The sequence below is a fragment of the Tenrec ecaudatus genome, chromosome 8 (genome assembly GCF_050624435.1).
Source record: "Tenrec ecaudatus isolate mTenEca1 chromosome 8, mTenEca1.hap1, whole genome shotgun sequence".
Lineage (NCBI taxonomy): Eukaryota > Metazoa > Chordata > Mammalia > Afrosoricida > Tenrecidae > Tenrec > Tenrec ecaudatus.
In genome coordinates this window covers 98094295-98118637 of record NC_134537.1, presented here as the reverse complement: position 1 = coordinate 98118637, position 24343 = coordinate 98094295, and the positions used below count along the sequence as shown (strand labels likewise).

The following is a 24343-nucleotide window of genomic DNA, read 5'->3' as shown; positions in this document are numbered from 1 at the left end:
ATATCAGCCACACAATCCTTTATTCTACTGCAAAAGCAGTGATGTAGACCTAGAGTCAGTATTTGAAGAAAAGTGTCATTGCATCCCTTCACTATTTCCTCCCCTTCCCTACTTCCACAACAAAACCTAACTCGATGAACCCAGGTCTGCTGTGTATTCAATTATCTGACATACTGTGTTCCAAGCTAACATTTAAGAGGTTAGACAAGCCAAACTCAATATTCTACTTAGGTTACATTGAATTAAAATCAATGGCTGATTTGGAAGCCCCACTAAGGGAACTGGACTTTACTTGAAATCCACCTGTTACAGATTATAGGACATTAAATACTCCTTTGTACTTAGAGCTGGAACAGCCTGGTATGAGAAGAAGCAGATGACTCCAATCCCAAGTGTGTGGATTTGGAAGTCAATAGACACTGGTTCAAATATTTTGCTTTAGAGTTTCCATATAATTAGCAATGCAAGACTACCAGATGCATTCTATTCCCGAACTTCTTTTGCTTTTCGTGGTATGTCTTAGCCCTGAAGATATAATTTTGCTGTAGTAAGTGAGAACTATGGAAATTTTGACCTTGTTTCTAACCTTCATTCTTTTCTTAACAACATTTAATTACTTAAGCTTTTAACCTAAGTGAATGCCCCATATTTAGTCTGGAAAGCTTTCATATATGTATATATATATTCCTTTTGTCTATTGTCCTTTGAATTTTATAACAATTGGTATATTAAGGATATGATTATAAACATCACCAAATATTTCATGGGGGCTACTTAAATTATATCCCAACAAGCTTATAATGTTGCCCCTAAAGTAGACCAGGGGTATATACATATAAATTTTCGATACGCAGGTGGATTTTGAGCTTGCACTCAATGTTAAACCCTAGTCCAAGAAAATTAATTCTTATGATGTGGCCCTGTTTGTCCTGATGAAGTGTTCAGTGCAAATATGGATGACATAACTACATATGGTGAAGACGTCAGATGGTGCGCAGCTATTCAGTGAATATCACCTGCGGTCTTAAAGGCTTGTCTTCAAACAAGCACCCACCTCATTGATGTGTCAGCCAAGTGCACATGTCAAAAGCACACCACCCTTTTTGATCTAAGCATTGTAAATAATAAAATCCAAGGTCACAGAAGGAAATGGTACTAAAATTTAAATTCTGAGCCCCTGGTTTTCAGAAGGCTCTGGGTGACAAACCCACTTGCAGAGGCCCCACGTGGATCAAGCGTCCATTGGAGTCCCTCAGAATACTGATGAGAGATGTGAACGGTGTTACCCTCGGGCTGAGTGCACTGGAATTAGGTTAATGAAATTGCCATTGTGCTGATTCTAATTTACAGTAATCCTTTGGACTGGGTAGGATAGCCCCTATGGGATTTGGAGACTGTTACTATTTCCAGGAGCAGATAGTGGAGCATTTGGTGGTTTTGAACTAATGACCTTAATAACAGCAGCCCACGTATAACCTAACATATTATCATTTGTATTCCCTTTTACCCATTTTTGATCTGTTCTAGTCTCTGTTATCTTCAGCTTTCTCTTGGATTGAGGGTTTTTTCTGTTTTATTTTATTGGCATTGTTAGCCTTTCTGTATGCTTTTCTTTATGTGCAATCTAGAAAAGGTAAGTTTATAGAGAGAGTAACTAGATTAACAATCCTTATGACTATTGTAAGGAGGTTGGAGGTAATGGGGAGTTAATAATAATGGGTACAAGAAGGAAGAAAATGTTCTAACATTGATTGTGGTGATAATTGTACAACTCTTTTAAATATATTAAAGCCATTGGATTATATGGCACATGAATTATATGTCAACTGGCAGCTAAAGATTCCTAAATGAATGTATGCTAATTTCTAATGAACTCTGCTGGGATGCATAAGAATGGTTGCAGCACATAGAAAATATAAGATGAATATCAAGGTCAGCATCTGGGGTCTGCTTTACAACCGTCATGACTCTTCCTTACCTACCTCTTTGTCTGACAAGCCATGAGAGTTTGTGCTCTTCAGCCACAGCACGGAATAAAGTTAGAACAAGTTGTGTTCTCCACTATCTTTCTATACAGCCAGCTTTATTCTTTGTCCCAAAAGTCAGAGCCCTTTGAAAAGTTCCCTTGCCCTTTGTTTAAGAATACAACAAATAGGCTTCTGGGAGGCCTATTCTTTTCTTTTTAAAATCATTTTATTGGGGGCTCGTACAATTCTTATCACAATCCGTCCATCCATCCATAGTGTCAAGCACATTTGTACATTTGTTGACATCGTCATTCTCAAAATATTTGCTTTCTACTTGAGCCCTTGATATCAGCTCCTCATTTTCTCCCTCCCTTCCCACTCCCCACTCCCTCATGAGACCTTAATAATTCATAAATTAATAGTATTTTGTCATATTTTACACTGTCCGATGTCTCCTTCTTTCACCCACTTTTCCGTTGTCCTTCCCCCCAAGGAGGAGGTTATATGCAGATCCTTGTAAGTGGTTCCCCTTTTCTATCTCACCCTCCCTCCTTTTCTTGTACTGGACCTAACTTTTAAGTGACTTGGATAGCTCTGGCCTGCCAGCATTTGAGAAGTAAATACTGAAAATAAAAGGTGATATGGGCAACCTCGTGATAGCTAAGACACAAAGAAAAGGGAGAAAGAGAAAGAGGAGGAAGTAAGAAAAGTGATTTCTTGAACCCGTAAAAGTAGACAATGTTATAATTGACAGGGGCATTGACTACCTCAGAATCTGAATCATCATGTTTCAAAGGACACTGGAGCTCAGAAGTGGGATGTAATTTGCTCAAAACAACACAGAGAGGGAAGAGCTATTGGTATTGTAGCAGAGGGTATAAATCTCAAAGGCACGTTGTGTGAAAAAAGCTGGACAGAAACGAAAACACCCTGTGTTGGCCCATTAAGTTCTAAAGCAGGCCAAACGATTCCATGTCCAAACTGGAAAGTGTTTGGCTCTGGTGGAAGGAATTGACAATAGAGATCCATGCAAACTTCAGGTGGCTGTGACCATGCTGTACATCTCTGGGGGCTGGTGGTTCCGTGGCATATACAAGTACCAACTCCACTGAATGTACAATTGACATCTGCGCGTTGTCTTATACACAGATGAGGCAGATTGAAAAACAATCAATTTTTTTTAATCGTCGGCAAGTTAGAAGAGGCACTGCGGACAGTGGGAGTCTGGTCACCTACTTTCCAAGAGGGCTTCTTTGGCTCACTCCTCCTCCTTAGGGCTTTTTTTCTGTTTGGATGCAGATGAACTGATTGGAGCCACATCAAGGAAGGCTTTGAACTCAGAGTGACTGACACCAGATGGCTACCTGACGTAGCCTCACAAGGAAGGCAGAGACTACTCAAGGGTGCCCACAATCAGACCTGAGCTATGAAAGGATCAGCGCAGAACGACTCGGGGGACAGCCACGACTCTTGTAAATTGCAAGCAAGACAAAATGATGACACGCGCCTCCGTGGAAGAGAGTGGGGGAGGGAAATGAGCGCACTAAGGAATGTTACTTGTCATCATGAATTCCAGAAGTAATATGAAAGAAAGTGCTCCCCATTTAGTCTCTTTCAAGCCTGTAAAAGGCATAATCTATTCACATACTGTAATTATAATGTATCACTAGGTATGGCATATATAGAAAAATCACAAGATCGAGGCTAAGAAAAAAAATTGAGCTGTTAAAATTGCCTCTGTGTGTGTGTGTGTATATATATATAATTTTTCTGAGCATTTTTGAATTTCTTCTCCCTACAGGATAATGTCTCTTCTATTGAAGAAGTTCAATTCTATTTTACTGAAGGTCTTACTGAAGAGAAGAGAGGGCTGTGTTCTAAGCCTTAGGGTGGACAGAGACTTGCAAGCCCTGTTCTGTGTGCAGGCCCCTGTGTGCTAGTGCCTAGAATTCACTTCAGTTACAAGTCTTGGTAACACTCATTGCTCTGAGATACAGTTTGCACAGCCAGAACCATGAAACTGGGCAAGTACGAACTTGTGTTCCAGATTTTACTTGATTATTTTTAGCCTATCCAAGCAGCCTCTAGAGGATTGACTATCAGTTGAGGAGAAAAACATAAATTTACTCTACAGGGTCTGGACTGTTCTTTTTCAAAAATGCTCATATGCCCTATTTGCCTTAGAATATTACATTGATGTTTTATACCTCTCAGAGAAGAATTTTTTATAGCAGGAATGCAAAAAGAAACCCAAAATATAGTACAATTCCAAAGTTCCAAACCCACGCATATTTTCACTCTAGGTTAATGCCAACAGGACATTGAACATTACAGATAAAAATTTTAATTTGTTTACTTGTTTGTTTATTTATTTATTTTTACCATTTGAGGAAGTTCCCACATTCATCTGTGCCTGTTTCCTATTTTCAAAGAAAGTACATCCTCTGACTTTTCAACTGTTTTTGTTAGTGAGCACTGAGAGGCTCTCCACGGACGGCCTACCTTTCAAAGCCATTTACCACCCTGCACCCCTCTGTCGAATCACTCTTCTCCAGAATGCTTGAATCAAATTCCAAGGCATTTAAAAGCACATTTATGCCAGACCTGAAAATTAGGCTGTACAACCACTCACTTTGCAAATAACTGAATATACATGCAGAATGAATAATATAAGACCTTTGTCTGAAGAGCTCCCAGTTGGGAAAAACATCAGAAAAAGCAATGAGTATCATTGCTTATAGCTTCTCAAAGGAACCAGCAAAATTGGAAATTACTCATTTTTGGTCAGTCAGATTTATCCTCTTAGACGCTTGTGCCTCATTGTCAACCAACTGAAATATTCAAGTAAGTAATGACAATGTATGCCCTTTATTTCTGAGTAATATAGCATCCCAAGGTCTGGAGAGTTCCCCAAGCTCAGATTCAAGTACATCAAAGAGAAATTGTTCATTAATCTATGATATAGATTCATGTGCCTTAAATTTCATTTTAATCATTTATACAAATTGACAGACTAGATCCCTTGGGAACCCTGAAAAACCTACTAATGGCAATTGCTTTCTGTATCAGTCTGACTATTTGCATTTCTAAACCTTTAATCTCATTAGATACTTAATGTTTCTCTTGCTGTTTAACAATGGAGAAAACTTTGAGTGTCATTATACTGTTTATGGCATTAGCAAAAAGAGATTCTGTGTTACTACTAGCACAGACAAACAGACTAGTCATATGTATATTCCTCATTTAACTAATAGCATTACGAGCAGATAGTCTTTGGGTGTTGGATCTGCCAAAAACTCATATCTTGGGCCTTGGACAAGTCACTTAACTAATCTAAGATTTCAATTTTCTCATTTATAAAGTAGAGATCTGGTCAACTGTAGGTATGCTATGAATATTACATATGATAATAATTCCAAAGTATTTAAATGCATTGCTATATACAAATTTAATAAAGTTATCAATGATAAGATCACTATCATCATCAACTTTATTTACATATTGTCATAGCCATCATAGTCAATGATTTTACTGGAGTAGTGATTTAAATTACCTAAAAAAAGTTAATAGTTACTTATAAAAATATGACTGGAGCAATACTTGTAGAACAATTGAACAGGTTTCATATTGTGTTGCTCCCAATAAATTTGTAACAGATATATAGGGATACATTTTGAGAAAAATTTTGAGGCTGAACTCAAATTTTATAGATAAGCATTTTAGGACTATGAATGATGTTGAAATCAAGAATGAGACAAGGAAACCCTGAAGACAGACTGAATTTTAAGGAAGTATTAATAACGACAATGAGAGGTAATTCATAATAATTGGAGGTACTAAAAGGGTAAACGTTGGACTGTAAACTGCAAGGTCAGCAGTTCAAACCCACCAGCTACTCCATGGGAGATAGGTGAGACTTTCAGCTCCCATAATGACATGTAAGTTCTCACACTTATTGGGCATACTGGCCCCTTTTCAGAAAAAAATTACTCAGTACTCCGTTGGTAATTAAAAATTTTTGTACTCTAACTCATAATTTAGGATGAAGTATAGGTATTTGCTTTTGTAATGCCCCGGGATCATTCCCACACTCCTTAGAAGGGCTGTATCGCTCCTTTGGAGAAGCACTGATTACAGCCTTGGGAAACCTTTATAAGGTTATTATGAGTCAGAACTATAATTAACTATAATACACACACACAGACACATGGAGAAGAAAGGAATTAAACATCACTGGCTGAAAATATTTTTAAGAAAGAAAATATAAATTCTGGGATACCACAGAATAATGGATTAAAAGATACAACATTGTGAAATTCTGCAGTGATTTAACTCAATTAGTAAGTGATTTAACTCAATTGTATATCTTTATAGGGGAAAATGAATCTGAACCTCTTCTTCACATTATAAATAAAATTTAGACTCAAAGAATAAAAGATCTATATTTGAGAGGAAAAAATATATCATTTCTAGTTCATAGCATAAGAGCATTTTCTTAAACACCTTGGGACAAAGAGTAATCCAATATCACACAAGATCCATAACTTTAAAGGAACACATTGACAAACTAGACTAAATTCAAAACTAGAAATATACTCAAATGGATTGAACTAATGATTGCATAACTTTTTTAACATGTTTACGCTATTGCACTAGATGCTATGTGAATTACATATCGATCAAACTGTTAACATTATTTTTAATTAGAAGCCTACATACAGCATCAAAACTTAGGAAATAAGAGTATTCCCTCCCATAGGTAAACTATAGGCTAGAGTTGACTTGATGACAGTGAGTGGGTTATATCCTTAAGGATCCCTGCTAGGGAGGTACAGTAGTTAAGATCTCAGTTTTCAGCAGAAAGCCAGTGGTTCAAACCTAACAGCTGACTCCTAGCCAGCACAGGAAAAAGGCAAAGCAGCATGTTCCTTCTTCAAAGATTACCGCTTTGAAAACCCTCGGAGGCAGTTCTACCCTGTCTTTTAGGGTCACTGCGAGTCCGAATTTACTTGAAAGCAATAGATTTGTTTGTCTGTGTTTATGTGTTGTGTATATGCACCCAGAGATACCTATATTCAGAACATATTCCTCTTCTGAATACATAAAGAACTTTTAGGACTAGAATGCCTACAGCTCACTAAAAAAATAGACAGCTTGAATCACCACATAGGCAAAAAACTTGACCACAGTTACACACATATGTAAATGGTATAAACATCTGAGGAAATAGGCATTTCAGACAAGACTGTTGCGATTATCTTGTTCACATTTTTCTCATTTATCTCTTCCAACGGAGAGTATCTACATGCTTTTGAGGTAGAACTGTCCGTTCTGCGGTAATGTGGTATATTTAGGGATGGGAGGATTCATCAGCAGGACATCCATTGGCACTTCACTCCAAGTGGGGTCTGTGATCACTTAAGTACAATAAAACAGGAGAGGAATAAATCAGACCCTGATGGGCTCAGTCCAGGTCCTACCATTTGGTGGAAAGGTGATTTCAGGTAAGATATGGAACCTTTCTCAGTCTCATTTTTCTCATGTAAAATAACAGATCAAAATATCAGGGAGGTTCAAAATGTTCACAAATGAAAAAACAATGGAATTTTCCCATATGCTTTATAAGCCCGCCCCCTTCCCCCCACCGCCAATGCTCCTGGCACAGAATGAGCTAGTTTGAAGCCTCCTCTTCAAAGTGCCTCGCAAAGATTCTCTTAGTCCATGCTTTTGATGCACAGGTATGTAGAAACATAGGTATTTTACTGAAGCTAGAGGCTCTCTTTCCTTTAGTTATTCGGATGATTCCTGCCACTGAAAGTCATCATTTCTACCTTTGTCTATTTATTAAAAGTAAAAAGAAAAATAGCTCTTATGAAATTGTCATCCATTGTTACAGCTACTTGTCCTTTGTCTGTCTGTGCTTCAGACCCAGGTTAAATAGACTGTATAAGCTATCTTAAAGAATCCTGCTTCAATAGATGATGAATATGGACAAAAGTAATGTAACCTCTGGGACTTCCAACTGACTTGTTTTTGTTCCACCGCCCGCTGAGAATTTGTATGCCCAATCCCAAACCACTCACTGCCATCCAGCCAATTCTGACTCAGTGACCCTGCACAAGGGGTTTCTGAGCTTGGTACATCTTTATGGGAGCAGCATGTGTCACCTAATTGTTCTCCTGTGATTGGCTGGTAGGTTTGAACCTCTGACCTTTGGCTTAGCAGCCCAACGCATTCCACAGTCCACCAGAACTCTTTGATCTACCTCAGATATACTCAATTAGAATCTGCATTTTGACAGCTTCGTCAAGTGACACCCTAAATCTGACTCTATTTGGAGCAAGATCCCAAGCTAATTCTTATACATGCTTAAGAATCAGCTGGGGAGCTTGCTAAACTCGGATTCTGATTCAATAGATCTGGGGTGAAATACCAAATTCTCATAAGCAGTCAGACTTGAACAAGCTGGTTTGAAGCCCAAGTACAACCGTCTAGACCAGTGGTTCTCAGCCTTCCTTATGCCGGGACCCTTGAATACAGCTCCTCATGCCGTGGTGACCCCAACTATAAAATTATTTGCGTTGCTACTTCATAACTGTCATTTTGCAACTGTTATGAATCATAATGTAAATATCTGATAGTCAGGGTATATTTTCATTGTTACAAATTGAACATAATTAAAGCATAGTGATGAATCACAAAAGAATATATAATTCTATATTGTGAAATATTTATTTCTAAAGAAAAATAAATGAAATTTTGTCTTGAAGCATGGTATAGCATGGGTAACAGTCTTCACGTCAGGTACTCGTATGTGGGTGTATCTGCATGTGGGTGGACCTGCCTGGAGATGGATAGAGGGGCAGTGTTTCAGTTCCTAAGACCATTGGAAATATGTGTTTTCCAAAGGTTTTAGGCGACCCCTGTGAAAGGGACGTTCAACCCCCCCAAAGGGGTCATGACCCACAGATTGAGAACCGCTGTTCTAGATTGTCCATAGTAGATAGGAAAACTATTTTAAAAGAATTATATTGATAAGAGTTCCCTAGAAGAGATCAGAGTAAAGCAAGTCGCAAATTGAACTCTGGCTTATGAGAAAATACCATCTGAAAGAAACCACTAAGCCACTAACACTGGGTTTAATGGACCTCCTCTGGGCAAGGCCACTCTTTAGTCCACACCTTTACGATAGTTCTGCAAAGCAAATTTCCTGCCACAATATCACTGGGAAATTGTAAGTCGGATTTCAAAATTTATATATTAATTTAATGTTTTAAAATGTCTATGAGAGCTCTAATATGCATGATGCCTAGGGATTGTGGTACTAGAGGAAAAGATTAAATATATCAGGGACAGCCAGAGAATAACTACATCTGTCTTAGAAGAAGTACAGCCAGAATGCTCCTTAGAAGCAAGGATGACTTTTCTTTTTCTGATCTACTTGAGGTATGGCATCAGGAGGGATCAGACTCTTTAAATGGATATCCTGCTTGGTAAAGAGTCGATGGAAATGAAGAAGGTCTTCAATGACATTGATTGACACAGTGGTTATGACAAGGGGCTCAAATATAGGAACATTTTGTGAAAACTAAGCAGGCTGAGCAGTGATTTGTCCTCTGCAAGACATGGGCTGCTTTAAATAGGAACCATGGGACCTCATAACAACAGATAGGCATGAGTAATGACGAGGCACCAATGTCGTAGGAACATTGGCCTAGGACCTTATCCCTGCAGTTCTCAAACTTCACGCCTAACTTGGTTCCAAGCTTGCCGGGAGACACCTTGTTTAGTTCTTCCTGTTTCTATACTCAGAATTCCAGGTGCAAACCTGAAGGCATTACAGAGCAATCTCATTGTTTATATGGTAGTTTCCCTAGCCTGGTTCTATAAAAGGAAAGACTAAACCTATTCATATTTTCTATTCCAGAGAATAGTTTTTCCTCCTATTTTATTAGCAGTCATAGCAGCTGTTTTACAAATGTTCACAAAGCTAATGTCAGAGGGTTGTAATGAGATGCAGAATATACATATAGGGGGAATGATTGCCAGTTTGTCTTTTTTCCAGTTTCAATGAATAAGAATTGTGGGAGGGGTGTGTCATGAGGTACCACTTAAATGGAAATAGCTATGCATAAGACTTAATATACCTGGGGGCTTGTTAAGTTTCCATTATCATTGACAATATTCATCCAGAAATGGAAAGGATAGAAAATATTCATGGAGTCTGACTTCACAACACCGGAGTCTAATACATGCTCCAAATAGGCGCAAAATTGCTTATTTTAAAACATTTTGGGTCTAAAAGCTTCCCCAACCTTTAAAAAGTATACTGAGCTGCCCATTAAAAACTGGAAAGAGGAGAGAGGAAAAACAACAACAACCAAACAAAAACTTCTGAGGACCTGTGTGAACAAAAGGAAATTAAAGTCTATCTTCAAGGAGCTCCAAGGAGACCGTGGAGGCCTGTGCAATATGAAAACCAAGGGGATTTGGGAGATAAATAGGAGGAGCTTCCATCTATTTACTGTAAAATATGCAAAATGCATAGCCTTTATTCATCTTGCAAAACAACTGATACTGATACACGCAAAATAACTGATACCTACTTGGTCTGATGTTTCGATCCTTTCAGATGAGCATGATACTGTTCTATTGAGTTTAGGGAGACACTGCAGATAGTACATCTGTAATTGCGCCGCAGACCTGTGGACAGCAGAAGACAAACCAGGTCAGCGGTACCCAGCCTTCATCCACCTGCATCTCTAAGAATTGCTATAGCTCAAGAATCGAGTATCACAGGAGTCATCTGGTCCACCCCTCTCTCCTTCCAAAGCCCAGATGTATATGGATATGTTATAAGCCATTTGCTTCATTTCTTGATGGCTGAAATTATTAGAGCATAAATCTTTACATTGATGTAGAAGTTCCTGAACATAACTCAAACAACAGGCATGAGAGACTCCCGGTCCCCCAAGGCTTACAGGGAGAGTCGGCTGTCATTATTGTAATGATTCTTAGGAGACTGCAAAGATTTTTACCCCCAATGCAATCCCATTGCCCCTCTATTTCAGTGAAAATCAGAAATTCAACTTTCAATATCATTCATTTGGGTTCTTTTTCCAGCATAATATTACAATTGTAAATACCCTGGAGAATAGCACATCGATCTAATTTGCACGAAGCCTAACTTCCCAAAAGAGAGCTTAAAAGAAAACATATTCATTCATTTCCTTATTCGTTTAAGTCATAGAATATTGACTTTGGGACAGGCACTAGAAATTCCAAGATAAACAAGATGCTCTTTGCATTCAAGTAAAAATCTCGACTTTTATAATACTGATTCATCTAGAGCCAACTGAAGCACATATCTATCAGTGTCTTACTGTGTTGCACTGCAGTGGCTTGTGGGTCACTGTGTTCCTAGAAGCTAAGTCACCAATATTTCAAATACCAGCAGAGTCACCCAAGGTAAGCAAGCTCTAGCTGAGCTTCCAGACCAAAACAGACTAGGGAAGGTTCCGATGGCCTCGTTCTGAAACAATGGCCAGTGAACATCTTCTGACTAGCACCCGAACATTGACGGATAAGACTTCCAGAAGGTGAGCGCCTGAGGGTGAAAGATACTCAAATCACATGACGGGAAGAGCTGCCTCCTCAAAGCAGAGTGGACCTTAATGAGGTGGATTTATAATGCATTCAGTCTTTATTTTCCAATGTGGGATTATGCAAAATTAGAAGAAACAGGTGCAAAATTTATTAATATTCAGAAAATGGAATGTGAAAAGTATGGATGTAGGAAAACTGGGATTTAATAAATAATTAATTGGAATGCATAAATATCAATATCATTGATATTAGTGAGCTGTGTTTTAAATAATCATGTGGCCTACCATTGTGGGAAATTAACACGGAGGGAAATATGACCAGGACTGGATTCCCTAACTTAGAGGGAATCTGGAAAGCTAATATCCCACGGTAGGAAAGACACCACTTTGGTCAGTTTGAGATAAAGTTCAAGCACATGATCCTACTTTAGACATCATTCTCACAGATTCTCCCCTAACAGCTGTGCTGCCTTAAAGTGAAATATAAATAACGTGGTTTGTACAGATTCGGCGGTTGTTTGTTTTTAGTGACATTTGGCAACATCAATCAGGAAATTGTCTGTGCTTCTATCTTGCATGCATGACTGGGCACTGCCGTATAGATTGGCCAGTTCCATTATGAGGAAAAAATACTAAAGTCATAGACACATCTGAAATCTTCTCGAGAGATAATCTCAGTGACTCACGATTATTTTGCAGGGACAAACTGACAGCTCAGAGATGAAATACACACCTGTTGGTCCCGTAGTCACTGGAGCAATGGCTCTCAAATATTCCTGAAGATGCATCCACTAGCAAACCACTGGGATACAGATTCCCAGGCACTCTGCCTGGAGAAGTGTGTGAACTCCACCCCCACGTATACGTACACTTACCAAAAACCAAAACATTGTCCCACGAATTCATATTCCTTTTTGGTAGTTGAACTCATCAGAAAAAACACAGGGTCTCTAAAGAACTGCAGCTCCCGGAAGAACAATGTGCTTAGGCACCTTTGCATCACAGGTGTGCGTGATTCTCCAAGATTAGTGTGGTCTGCAAACCCAGAGGCCATCAGTTACTGCAACCAGCAATAACTGTTTGAATACTTCTCCAGGCCTGATCCATTCTCCTCTGTGAAGCATGGAATCACCCTATGAAAACCAGCTGCGGGCCTTCTTCCTTCCGGAGTTCTCCATCCATCTTGTCATAACAAACAGTGACTACCATTTACATGGGCCCTCTTCAAACCACAGACGAATCAAAGGTCTCCTTGTAACAGAGGTGGTTTCCACTTGGCAATGGGCTTACTTTTTTATGCTTAAAAAACAGGCATTTTAAAGAACACCAACAAATCTCAAAGATATTCTGATCTGTTGCTTTCAATTATTGTTCTCGTGCTCTGCAGCCAGAGGCGTGGGCAGGAAGCACTTGGCACTTTATGGCGATGCAAACTGCAGGGAGCATAAACTGGGAAGGCAGTGTGTGTAAAGAACAGAGGCAGAGAGGGCCAGAGCCGTCCCCCCCCTCCCAGACCCCCCCCACACATAGCACAGTGCCTGTGGTATCAACTTAGTGCTTTATTAATGCTCAGTTGAAATCCTAATTACTTTGGCATTACATGGCTCCTTTTTTCCTCTCAAAGAACAAGAGAATCTGATTATTAAACAAACAAACCAAACTGTTAATGTCCTTATTCATTTTCAGCCAAATATCACATTAAGAGTATCCTCAAACCTGTGCAGACTGGAAGTTTGTTTCCGCAGGGTTTGGGAGAATCAATGCATTGGAATGATGGTGTTAGCAAGGAATATTGAAAATATCATGAACTGCCAGAAGAACAAACAAACAGTCCATAATATTCCTTCGAAGTCAGGATGTTGAGACTAGGGCTAACATCCATTGATTTGGATACATGGTCAGAGGGACCAGACCCTGAAGGAGGACATCATGCTTAGTAAGGAAGAAAAAGTGCCCCCAATATATACTGCCATCAAGTCGATTCTGACTCACAGTGACCCTAGAGAAGGTAGAAGTACGCCCCCCTCCAACCCCAACCGACCATGGTATTTCTGAGACTATAATTGTCTATTGGAGTAGAAAGCCTCATTTTTTTGCCCTTGGAGCTACTGACTAGTGGTTTTGAACTGTTGACCTTGAGAAGGTCAGCGAAAAAGAGGAAGACCTTTGATGCCATTGATTGACACAGTAGCTACACCAATGGGCACAAGTATAAAATAACTGAGTTTGGCGCAAGAGTCGGCAGTGTTGTGTTCTGTTGTACCCGGTCGCGTGCGTAGGGGCCAACTCACCGATACTTAACACCTGTGAGCTTTGGGAAAAATAGTCCCTTCCTGCAAAATGCTGACAGTCCTGCCCAGCTTGAGAGGAAGGACATCTATAAGTACAACTGAAAATATTTCAAATAGAAAAAAAAGGACCACGAGGCAGGTTGAAGTAAAATGTTATGGGAATTAGAGCAGAAGACTGTTTCTAACTCAGGACATCCGAAAAAATCTTCCCAGAGATGTAGCCCTTTGGTTGTTTTGTTGTTATCTTGTACAGTGTTTTGAAAACAGATGGCTTTGAGGATTTAGGATTACGTGAGGACTCAAGTGTCTTTTCAAGTCTAGCAAACTCGGTGTCCCTACTGCTTCAAAAACATCACAGACCCATCATCGAGCCTTTAATATGGTGCCAAGTATTCTCCCAGGAATACAGGTGAGAATAAGACAAATGGAGCTAATCAGAAAGAAAGTGTAAAACAAGCAAACTAACTTTTAAAAAACACAACAGGAGTAAGTACAAAACTATTACAAATAAAGTAAAATGAGAAATAAGGAAGAAAATAAACAGGAAGAAGAGTAATTTGGGATGGGGTATTCAGCAGAGTTCTCTGAGAAATGCGAAGGAAATTCAAAGGAATGAGGCTTTAGCCCTTGTTATAGAAACCTAGGTAGAGTAGTCCAAGGAGAGTAAACAACAATCATCGATCTGCAGCCATCATACGTAGACTTAGTGGAAATATATTTCATTGTTTAAGGAACAAAAGGCAGTGAAAGAGAGAGAAAAAACAGGAGCAAATCCAGAATTTTATGTCCAACAAAAATCGCTTTCAAAATTGAAGCAAAACATCGGAAAGTGGAACAAAACATTTTAAGTAAACAAAAGATAATAGATTTCCTATAGCTCGATGCTCGAAGTGGGCTTGTAAAGTCCTTTAGAATGAGAAGAAATGACACCAGATGGCAAATTGGATCTATAGTAGAGGGGGAAAAACTAAGAGATGATTAATCTGTGGTCATTTCGCTATTTTTTTTAATTTACACTAATTTATTTGAAAGGCAACTAACTATTTAGACCGAAAATTGCATTAGAAATTCATCAAACAATGTTATTGCAAGGAGGCCTGGTGGTGGAGAGGGAGCTGGGCTGCTAAGAAGATGAGCCTCTCTGCTCCCCAAGAAAACATGTCAAAGGATATGAGAAATATTCTCCACTGAATAAGCAAATAAATGAGAAATAAATACTATGTACAATTTTGACATATATTTAAAATAAAGAAAAGCTTAAAATCAAAACTAAATGTTTCAATCCTATAAAACTAGGAAAATTCAAATAAATTAAACCAAATTAGACTGTTGTTGTCTGCGGTTCAGTCTGTCCCAGTTCATAAGGACTGGGTGAACTGGGCCATCCTTACAATAGTCATGTCTGAGCCCCTTTTACAGCCACTTTGTTACAATGCTACTCATTGAAGATCTTTTTTGTTCAAGAACTCTCTACGTTACCAAGTATTATGTGCTGCTTCTGAGCACATTAGCTCCTCCTAATAACATATCCAATGTACAAAAATGAAGTCTATCCCCCTCCCGTGTTGGGAACACTGTATCTGTACTTTTCCCAAGGAAAGATTTGTGTTTATCTTCTAGAAGTCCATAACATAAATATTCTTCACCAATATCATAATTCAAATGCATCCATTCTTCCATTATCCGTACGACTTGTCCTGCTTGTGGTTTGGGGCAGGTGCACATTAGTGCTTGACGTGGTTTTCATTTAAACAAAAATAGAAAATGGAAAGCTATCATCTTCTGACATTCATCTAAATCTACACACTTTTAAAGGGAGTGTTTTCATCTCTCTAGCCCTTCACCGAAGATCCCTGGGCCCCTTGATTTATACGACGTCAAATGGCAGTTTGGCTTCTGCGGTGGACTCAAGCCATGTTCTCTGAATTTTCAAGATAATAAAGTCGGAGGAGACAAGATCAGGCAGGCCTGTGAGGCAGATGGGGTGAAGTTTCTCAACAAAATTCTCATAGGACAACCTTTGCTACCCTTAACATATAGGCAGGGGCATTGTCCCAAGGAGGAAAATAAAATCTTCAGTGGAATTTTCTGTCTCCGCAATGAAATTTTGAACTTGTTAAATCTCCTTATTATTAAAACACTGTGATCATCCTATGTCCACTGAAAAATCTACCAAGAGTATTCTTTTGGAAACACTCTGCTTAAAAAAAATACAAGCAAACAAATAAAAAATAGTTATCATAAATTAAACTGGCCCAGCAGATCACCACAGGCATATCCAAGACTCATAGATAGATATGGTTCATTTCATTACACTGTTTTCCTTGCCTTGAATCTTAAAGACTGATGGAAAGATCAGCTTTTGATCTTCGCACAACACATCTGTCACTCACAGAGGCCAAAGGTTGCTGAGGCCAACATACTAGCTTAGAAATGAAAATACCAAACCAATGTGAGAGTCTAATTTCAGTAATTATCTCATCGTTGGAAATTGTATTACCTTCTTCAACCAGTTTCTCAACATCGGTCATAATTTCTTCATTCATTAGTTAGCCTTCCCTCTGTGGTTCATGTTTGAGGTCTTCTCAATCTTCTTTAAAATGCTGAGCCATCAAAAAAAAGTATTGTTTTAGATGAGATGGCATTCCAATAAACTGGTGGCAAAGCTTCAACGATTTAAGATGTTCGTTTGAGTTTTGTTAAAAAAGCTTTAGTGCCTGAACTTGGACTTGTGTTTTGTTCCATTCCTGTGGCATAAGGAGTGTCCTCAGTTTTGAGCAAAGAAACCTCTGAGACTAAGACAAATATATTGCAGAAGGAACTTGTCTGTAGCCATCCCTGATCACAGTGAGATATTTTGAGCACGTTTTATTTGGTATAAACTGGAGCCTTAGTTTCAATACACTTTAACTTACAGGTGTACATTGGCTCCATCTTAATTAGGTGAGTCTATTCCAGGAAGCAAGGTGGTTTAAGATTTGAAAATCAATTACAGTAATTAATTCACCATATTAAGAGACAAAAGAAGAAAGGACATAAATAGATGCAGAAGGAAGCATTTGGAAAATTCAACATCTATCCATGATACATGTTCTTAAAAACTATAAAATAATTTTCTCAATTAAGTAAAAAAAGTATAGATGGAAACATTAGAGTTAATCCTATATTAAACAATAAAACAATGAATAATAGCCTGCGTTCTTTGAGTAACCAGGAGGGGGCTATAGCTGAACATAAGGGAGAAGGACACTCCAACTCCATGTGCGCCCGAGGCAGATTACCCCAAGGCAGAGGTCATGTACACCCCACCCATCCTTTTCTTTTTTAATCATTTTATTGCAGGCTCACACAACTCTTATCACAATCCATCCATCCATCCACTGTGTCAAACACTTTTGTACATTTGTTTCGCTCATCATTCTCAAAACATTTGCTTTCTACTTGAGCCCTTGGTATCAGCTCCTCATTTTCCCTCTCCCTCTCTGCTCCCCACTCCCCCATGAACCTTTGATAATTTATAAATTATTATTATTTTGTCATATCTTACACTGTCCAATGTCTCCCTTCACCCACTTCTCCACTGTCCGTCCCCCAGGGAGGAGGTTATATGTAGATCCCTGTAATACATTCCCCCTTTCTCCCTCACCTTCCCTCCACCCTCCTGGTATCATCACTCTTACCACTGGTCCTGAGGGGCTCATCTGTCCTGGATTCCCTGTGCTTCCAGTTCCTATCTGTACCAGTGTTCATCCTCCGGTACAGCCAGATTTGTAAGGTAGAATTGGGATCATTATAGTGGGAGGGGAGGAAGCATTCAAGAACTAGAAGAAATTGTATGTTTTGTCATTACTACACTGCACCCTGGCTGGCTTGTCTCCTCCCCATGGTCCTTCTGCAAGGGAATGTCCAATTACCCACAGATGGGCCCTAGATCCTCACTCTGCACTCCCCCTCATTCACAATTTTTTTCTTTTTGGTCTTTGATGCCTGATAGCTGATCCCTTTGATACCTTGTGACCTCACAAGGTGGTATGCTTCTTCCATGTGGGCTTTGTTGTTTCTCAGTTAGATGGCTGCTTGTTTATCTTCCAGCCTACAAGGGCCCCAACTCTATATCTTTTGATAGCCGGGAAACATCAGCTTTCTTCACCCATCCTTTTATTACCCTATTGTGACACCAACCATTCCTCCCACAGTTATTTTCTAGGTTTGGGAATTCAGTTTCAATGGCCATACAGAACTCACAGAAAAAAAACCCTCACATTTATAAGGGCTTATTAGGGAAGTTAACAGGTTGCCACAATTCACGATCACTAAACAGTCAGGAAATAATCAGTGGCCCACAGCAGCACTACTCCATAGCCAACAGCCAAGTCTCTCTGGTGTTCAGTCTCTCCACCAGGTAGTCCCTTGGCCCCTGGTCTCCATGGGCCTAATAGGCATTATGGACAGAATATGACATTTTTCTCTATGATCAGGAAAATGTTTGGGACATATGTGCCCACCATTTCTATTCATCATTGGTTTGCAGGCAGCACAAGCAGACAATAAAAATAAATTAAAGTATACTTATTTTAGATGAAGAAGAAAAATTGTCTTTATTTATAAAAGGTACAATCGTTTAGATAGAAAATTCTAAGGGACCCATGAGCCCAAAGAACTTACTGTCATTGAGTTGATTCTATTGCCTAAGAACACCATGAAAATCTACAGAACTAATTGACAGGGAATGATTATATATATATATATATATATATAAAATGTATTTCTTTTTCCTCTAAATATGAGCAGGTACCAAAACAAACAAACGAACAATTTTTCCCAAAGCTATGTATTTAATTTTTTTAATAAAACAACCTTATGACCTTCAAAGTGCTCTCCATTTCACTTAATACATTTGCCAAATCTGTGATTCCATTCTTGGTAATATTTTCCAACTCATCTATTAGGATCGCTAAAAGCACCTCCCTGTTTTTTTTTTCTTTACCTATTCTACATCATCAAATCGGTGTCCCTTCATGGTCTCTGCATTCATGGGAAAAAAAAGAAGTCGCAGGGGCTAGGTCAGGTAGTCAGGTATGTGGGGTAAGAGAGGCATGCTGCTTTTAGCCAAAAACTGGTGCACTGAGATGCCTGCATGAGCAGGTGCATTGTCATGGTGGCAAAACCAGTTCCCTGTGTACCACAAACCAGACCTTTTTTGTTGCACACTATTAAACAATCTTTCAGAACCTCTACATAGAACGCTTGATTAACAGTCTGGCCTGGTGGAACGAACTCACAATGCACTATGAGTGGACGTGTTCACCTGTTCAGGAAGTTGATGGACATCCAGAATGAGGTTTGTCAACGATCAACATTACACCTTTTTCACATAGCGCCGTCCTCGTAAGTTGTGTTCAACATCACAACAGTGTCGGTGGCATTTTTCCCACGCAGGAAACCAAATCTCACAGCCACATGTGGTTCTCTTAAATTAGCCATTACAAAAAATAAGATTCAAGGGAAACTGCTTTTATAAAATATTCACTCTGACCAGAGAGACTTTCCGAGGTGACTACACTGGGTGCGCTACCTCAGAGCTAGCTGCTGGATGCTCACCTAGCTGGAAAAATGTGTACTACGAAGGCTCCACCCAGCAGAGTTTTGCCCATTTAATTTTGGGGGGGTACCCCTATATTTTAAATATATCAATGGATATGGTAGTAACTATAGGGAAAATTATGAATTAGTTCTTAATATAATCCAGTTTTTCAGATTTTTTGCTGAGTATTCACTTTGAATAAGTCTGATGAAAGGATACAATTTTGGCGCTTTTTTTTTTTTTTTTTTGGAAATGAAGGTCGGAGCAGTAGAAAGGGAAGACCACAAGAGAAATGGATTGAATTATGGTGCTGGTGACAAATATTGGAAATATGAACTGGCAGAAGAATAAATGAATTTGTCTTGGAGGAAGTACATCCAGAGTTCTGTATCATAAAATAGTTATAAAGAGTTAGAAAATAAAAAGTGCTAAAGTAGACTAGCTCTGTGGTGTAATGGTAACCCACTGAAATGCTAATTCAGCGGTTTGAAACCACCAGCTGCTCAGTAGGAAAGAGACAGGACTTCTTCTTCTTCTGGTAAAGAGTTACAGTGTTGGAAACACACTGGGCAAGTTCTATCCCATCCTGTAGGGTAGCTATAAGCTAGCATTAACTGGATGGTAGTGCATTTGGTTTTATAATAACATCAAATAATATATACTTTTTAAAAATAGGAAAGATGTGTAAGATGAGAAGTACAATACATTGCTGACAGAAGTTAAGGAGAACTACAGTAGATAAATGAAAAAAGAGAGAGAAAAATCCCTTGGGACTCACATTTTAGGATTTCAAGACTTACTATAAAAGCCACAAAAATCATAGCACTTTTAGCAATGCTTCAGTGGAACTGAATGAAGAGGCCAAAATTAGACCCACAAAAAATAAAGAAAATTGATTTTCAAAAAGGGTGTCAAGGTAATTCAAAGGATCAAAGCATGTTTTCACAAAATGATGTTAAAATTGCTGGATACATATGTGTAGGCATGCAGCGATGAACTTCAACTTCTTTAGGCCAACACAGATTAAATTTAAGACTAATTATAGATCTAAATGCAGAAAACAAAGCCATGACTTTTCTGGAAAGCAAATGAAAGAATACCTTCACAATGATGGGATAGACAACAATTTCTTAGAAGCAAAAATATTAAACATAAAAAATTAATAACTTGAATTTTATTAAAATTAAATATATATATATATATACCACTAAGAAAAGATAAAGGTAAGCTACAGTCTAGGAGAAAACATTTTCAATACATATATCTAATGGGTGCTTTATAATATATTATATAATATAATAAGAAGAATATATAACACATTCTTATAATCCAACAATAAAAATACAAATGACTTTTTTCTTAAGGGTAGAAAGCTTGACCAAATATATCATGAAGTGATATGAAATGATAGTCAACATCATTTGTCACCAGGAATAATGCTAACACAAAGAACTGAAAATCATTGTATACCCATTATAATCACAAATGTGATTATATAAGAGTGGCTGCCTGGAATAACTATGATTCTTGTACACTCCTGGAGAAACTGTTGAATGACACAACTATTTTAGAAACTGTCAATTCCTTAAATTAAAGCTCAGAGTTCTACCACCTAACCTTAGTTGTGTGTGTGTGTGTGTGTGTGTGTGTGTGTGTATGGGGGGAATGGGAGGTGAAACACAAGTTCATGCCAATCTCTTCAATTACTTCAAGTGGTAAAAGTTAACGTCCCCTGAGGCTCTGTTTATCAGCCTGAAAGTCCATTGGCATTTTTAGAACGTTCATTATGATATGAGTTTAAATGTCTTGCAGCATTTCTAGCTTCTGGACAACATTTGCTGTGTACTGATACCTTTCCTAAACTACTATTCTCCAGCGGATGCCAGAATCCCTACTGCAGTCACATTAATAACGACTAGAATTGGACTATCACAACCCTGTGCACTATTACTTTATTTGATAAATAAAGCTTTGAGTACAAGTGTGTGTGTATATGTGTGTCCAAATGTCTTTTTTTTTTTAAGATCACTTTATTGGGGGCTCTTACAGCTCTTTTTTTCTTAGTTTTTATTTATTATTATTATTACTATTATTATTTAATCATTTGATTAGGGGCTCATACAACTCTTATCATAATCCATACATATATCAATTGTGTAAAGCATATTTGTACATTCATTGCCCCCATCATTCTCAAAATATTTGCTCTCCACCTAAGTCCCTGGCATCAGTTCCCCATTTTTCCCCTTCCTCCCCGTTCCCCTCTCCCTCATGAACCCTTGATAATTTATAAATTACTATTTTGTCATATCTTGCCCTGTCTGATGTCTCCCTTCACCCACTTTTCTGTTGTCCATCCCCAAGGGAGGAGGTCACATGTAGATCCATGATATACTATAATCTATACTTATTTTGAGTCTATCAATCATTTCCCTTGTCTTTCCCAAATAGCTTTGTGCAAAGCAAAATCTTCAGTTCCTCTACTTTCATACTTGACTACTTACATGTTGCTATTTATCCCCATTAAGTTCCACCTCAATAAATTCTACCCATTCCTCTAGGGATGGCAAATATCATTTAGCTCCTGTGACAGTTATGATTGGTTGGTAGGGGCTGCCTGAAGTGTTCTGAAAAGATTATGAGCTCTCATCTCAGCTTATCGGGAAAGAGTGCCCTGATCGATTCGCAGTCTGTCACTGGTGAAGAGTCAGGTGCTGGTGGCATTCTTGTCATGTCTGTGCTTTTCCAGCTTCAGTGGATCAACACAAATCACAGAAAGTCAATGCAAAGGATACTCTGGTAAAGAAAGGAATCATCTGCATATATTCCCCTGCCATCAAGTCTACTCTGACTCACAGCAATCTACAGGGCAGAGCAGAACTGCCATCATAAGGTTTTAAGGCTTTAATCTTTACAGGACAGACTGCTCTATCTGTCTCCTGTGGGGTAGCTATCCTCTATTAACTGCCGGCCTTTTGGTTAGTAGCTGAGTGCTTGACCACTGCGCCATCAGGTTTCCTTCATCAGCTTATAGAGGGGTATTTAAAAGCAGGAATCAATGAGATCCTCTGTGGCAATGGTGTAGATAAAAAGAGGAGAGTGCAACACAGAGTCCTAGGTCATTCCAATATATAAAGAGAAGCCAGGAAAGCGAGAGGAGTGCTAGGTGTGCATGGTATCATAGCACTTCTCTGATCTTCATGAACAGGTAGGAGGAAGGCCTAGGTGACTCCACCTTCCACTAGAACTCCTCCTGCAGTGTCATGTCCTACGCCAGATATGTGTGACACACCTAGTGGTTGGTCCTTACAATGGGGTTTTAGGGCAGTAGAAGCTGTTGAGGCATTTGGTTGCTTATCAAAAGACTGGAGGTTTGAGACTACCCAGGGGTACCTATTAGTCTACTTCCAATATATCAAACACTGAAAACCTGTGGAGCACCTATGCAGTCACTGTAAGTTGGAACCAACTAGACAACAACTGGTTTGGTTCATCCTTAGCATAAATACATGATTATTTATCACTCTAACCCTGATGTGTATGTCAGGTTGTATCAGCTCACTGTACTTATTCAATCTGTAGGTCATCAAATAATCAGAGAAGCTGGATTACACGAAGAAGCATGTGGCACCAGGATTGAAGGAAAGTTTATGAACAACCTGAAATAGGCAATGGCATAGTTAAAGTTTATTGAGCCAATCTGGCCGATAAACACATTGAAAGGCAGAGAGATAAATGATTCGTGAGCCTCGCCTTTCTAGTGCTCAGGTCTCCTGCTTTCCAATGGTTGGACCAGGGTGCAGCTGCCTTAGCCAGTTCCCTGCTTTAGCTGGCAAGGCTCACTTCCTGTAAGACATCCCTGAGGAGAAGCCACATGGACCTACCCTGATGCAGCCCTGGATGCTGGAGCAGCCAAGTGGAGACCCCTGCCAGCGTTGAGATGCTTACATGTTCACTGATCCGGCTTTCCTCCTGTAGTCAGCATCATAGTGTGTGTTTTGTGAGATGGAGGAGGACTTTGTGGATTGATGTTGGACATATGGTTAATGTTGAACTTGTGGACTTGGGCAGCACTGGGTTGGGATGTTTTCTTGGTGTGCACTTACCCTTTATATAAAACTCTCTTATACTTGTGAATTTCTGTGGATTTGTGTCTCTAATGCACCCAGACTAACACATAGTCCAGTAGGTAACATCATGCTAATTGGAGAAAAGAATTCTTGAAATTGTCAAGCATTTCGTCTTGCTTGGATCCATAATCCCTGTTCTTGGTAGCAGCAGTCAAGGATCAAGCTTTAATGGCATTGGGTAAATTGGCTGCACAATACTTCGTACACAGTTACAGGGCATAGAGGTGACTTTGAGGACTTCAGTGTACTGGACCCAACCATAGAATTTGGAATTGCCTCCTAGGCATATGGCATTTGAATACTGAACATGAAAGACTGAAGAAGAATCACTGAAGTTAAACTGTGGTGCTGGTGAAGAACCTCCACCACACACACACAAAATCTGTCTTTCAATTAGGACAGCTAGAATGCTTCTGGGGAGCAAGGATGGTGAGACTTCGTCTTAAACAGCGAGACGAGACTCTGGGAAAGGGCATCACCTTTGGTAAATTAGAGGAGTAGCAAAAAGAGTGGAGGGTCCTCGATGAGATGGATTGACCCGGCAGCTGACACGATGCGCTCAACTCTAGTAACACTTGAACAGAGTGGGCAGTGTCGCACTCTGTTCTACACAGGGTCTTATGGATCGGGGCCAATTCAGTGGCACCTATCAACTGTGACATTTGACTCATGGAGGTTGTGCTCTGTTACTGAACCTTTCACTGGCATATGATTTGGCAATGTCAAAAATTAATATTAATAAAACTTTTCTAGATGTTTGAAGAGG

The 24343-nt window shown here is 39.1% G+C and overlaps 1 protein-coding gene across 1 annotated transcript in view; it reads right to left on the bottom strand.

Moving 5' to 3' along the window:
• ZMAT4 (zinc finger matrin-type 4) overlaps positions 1-24343 on the bottom strand; it is a 501960-nt gene that overhangs the window by 46323 nt on the left and 431294 nt on the right. The window contains exon 6 of the mRNA XM_075555744.1: positions 10574-10670. Within this exon, the coding sequence (XP_075411859.1) occupies positions 10574-10670 (97 nt within the window). The remainder of the gene's footprint in view (positions 1-10573; positions 10671-24343) is intronic.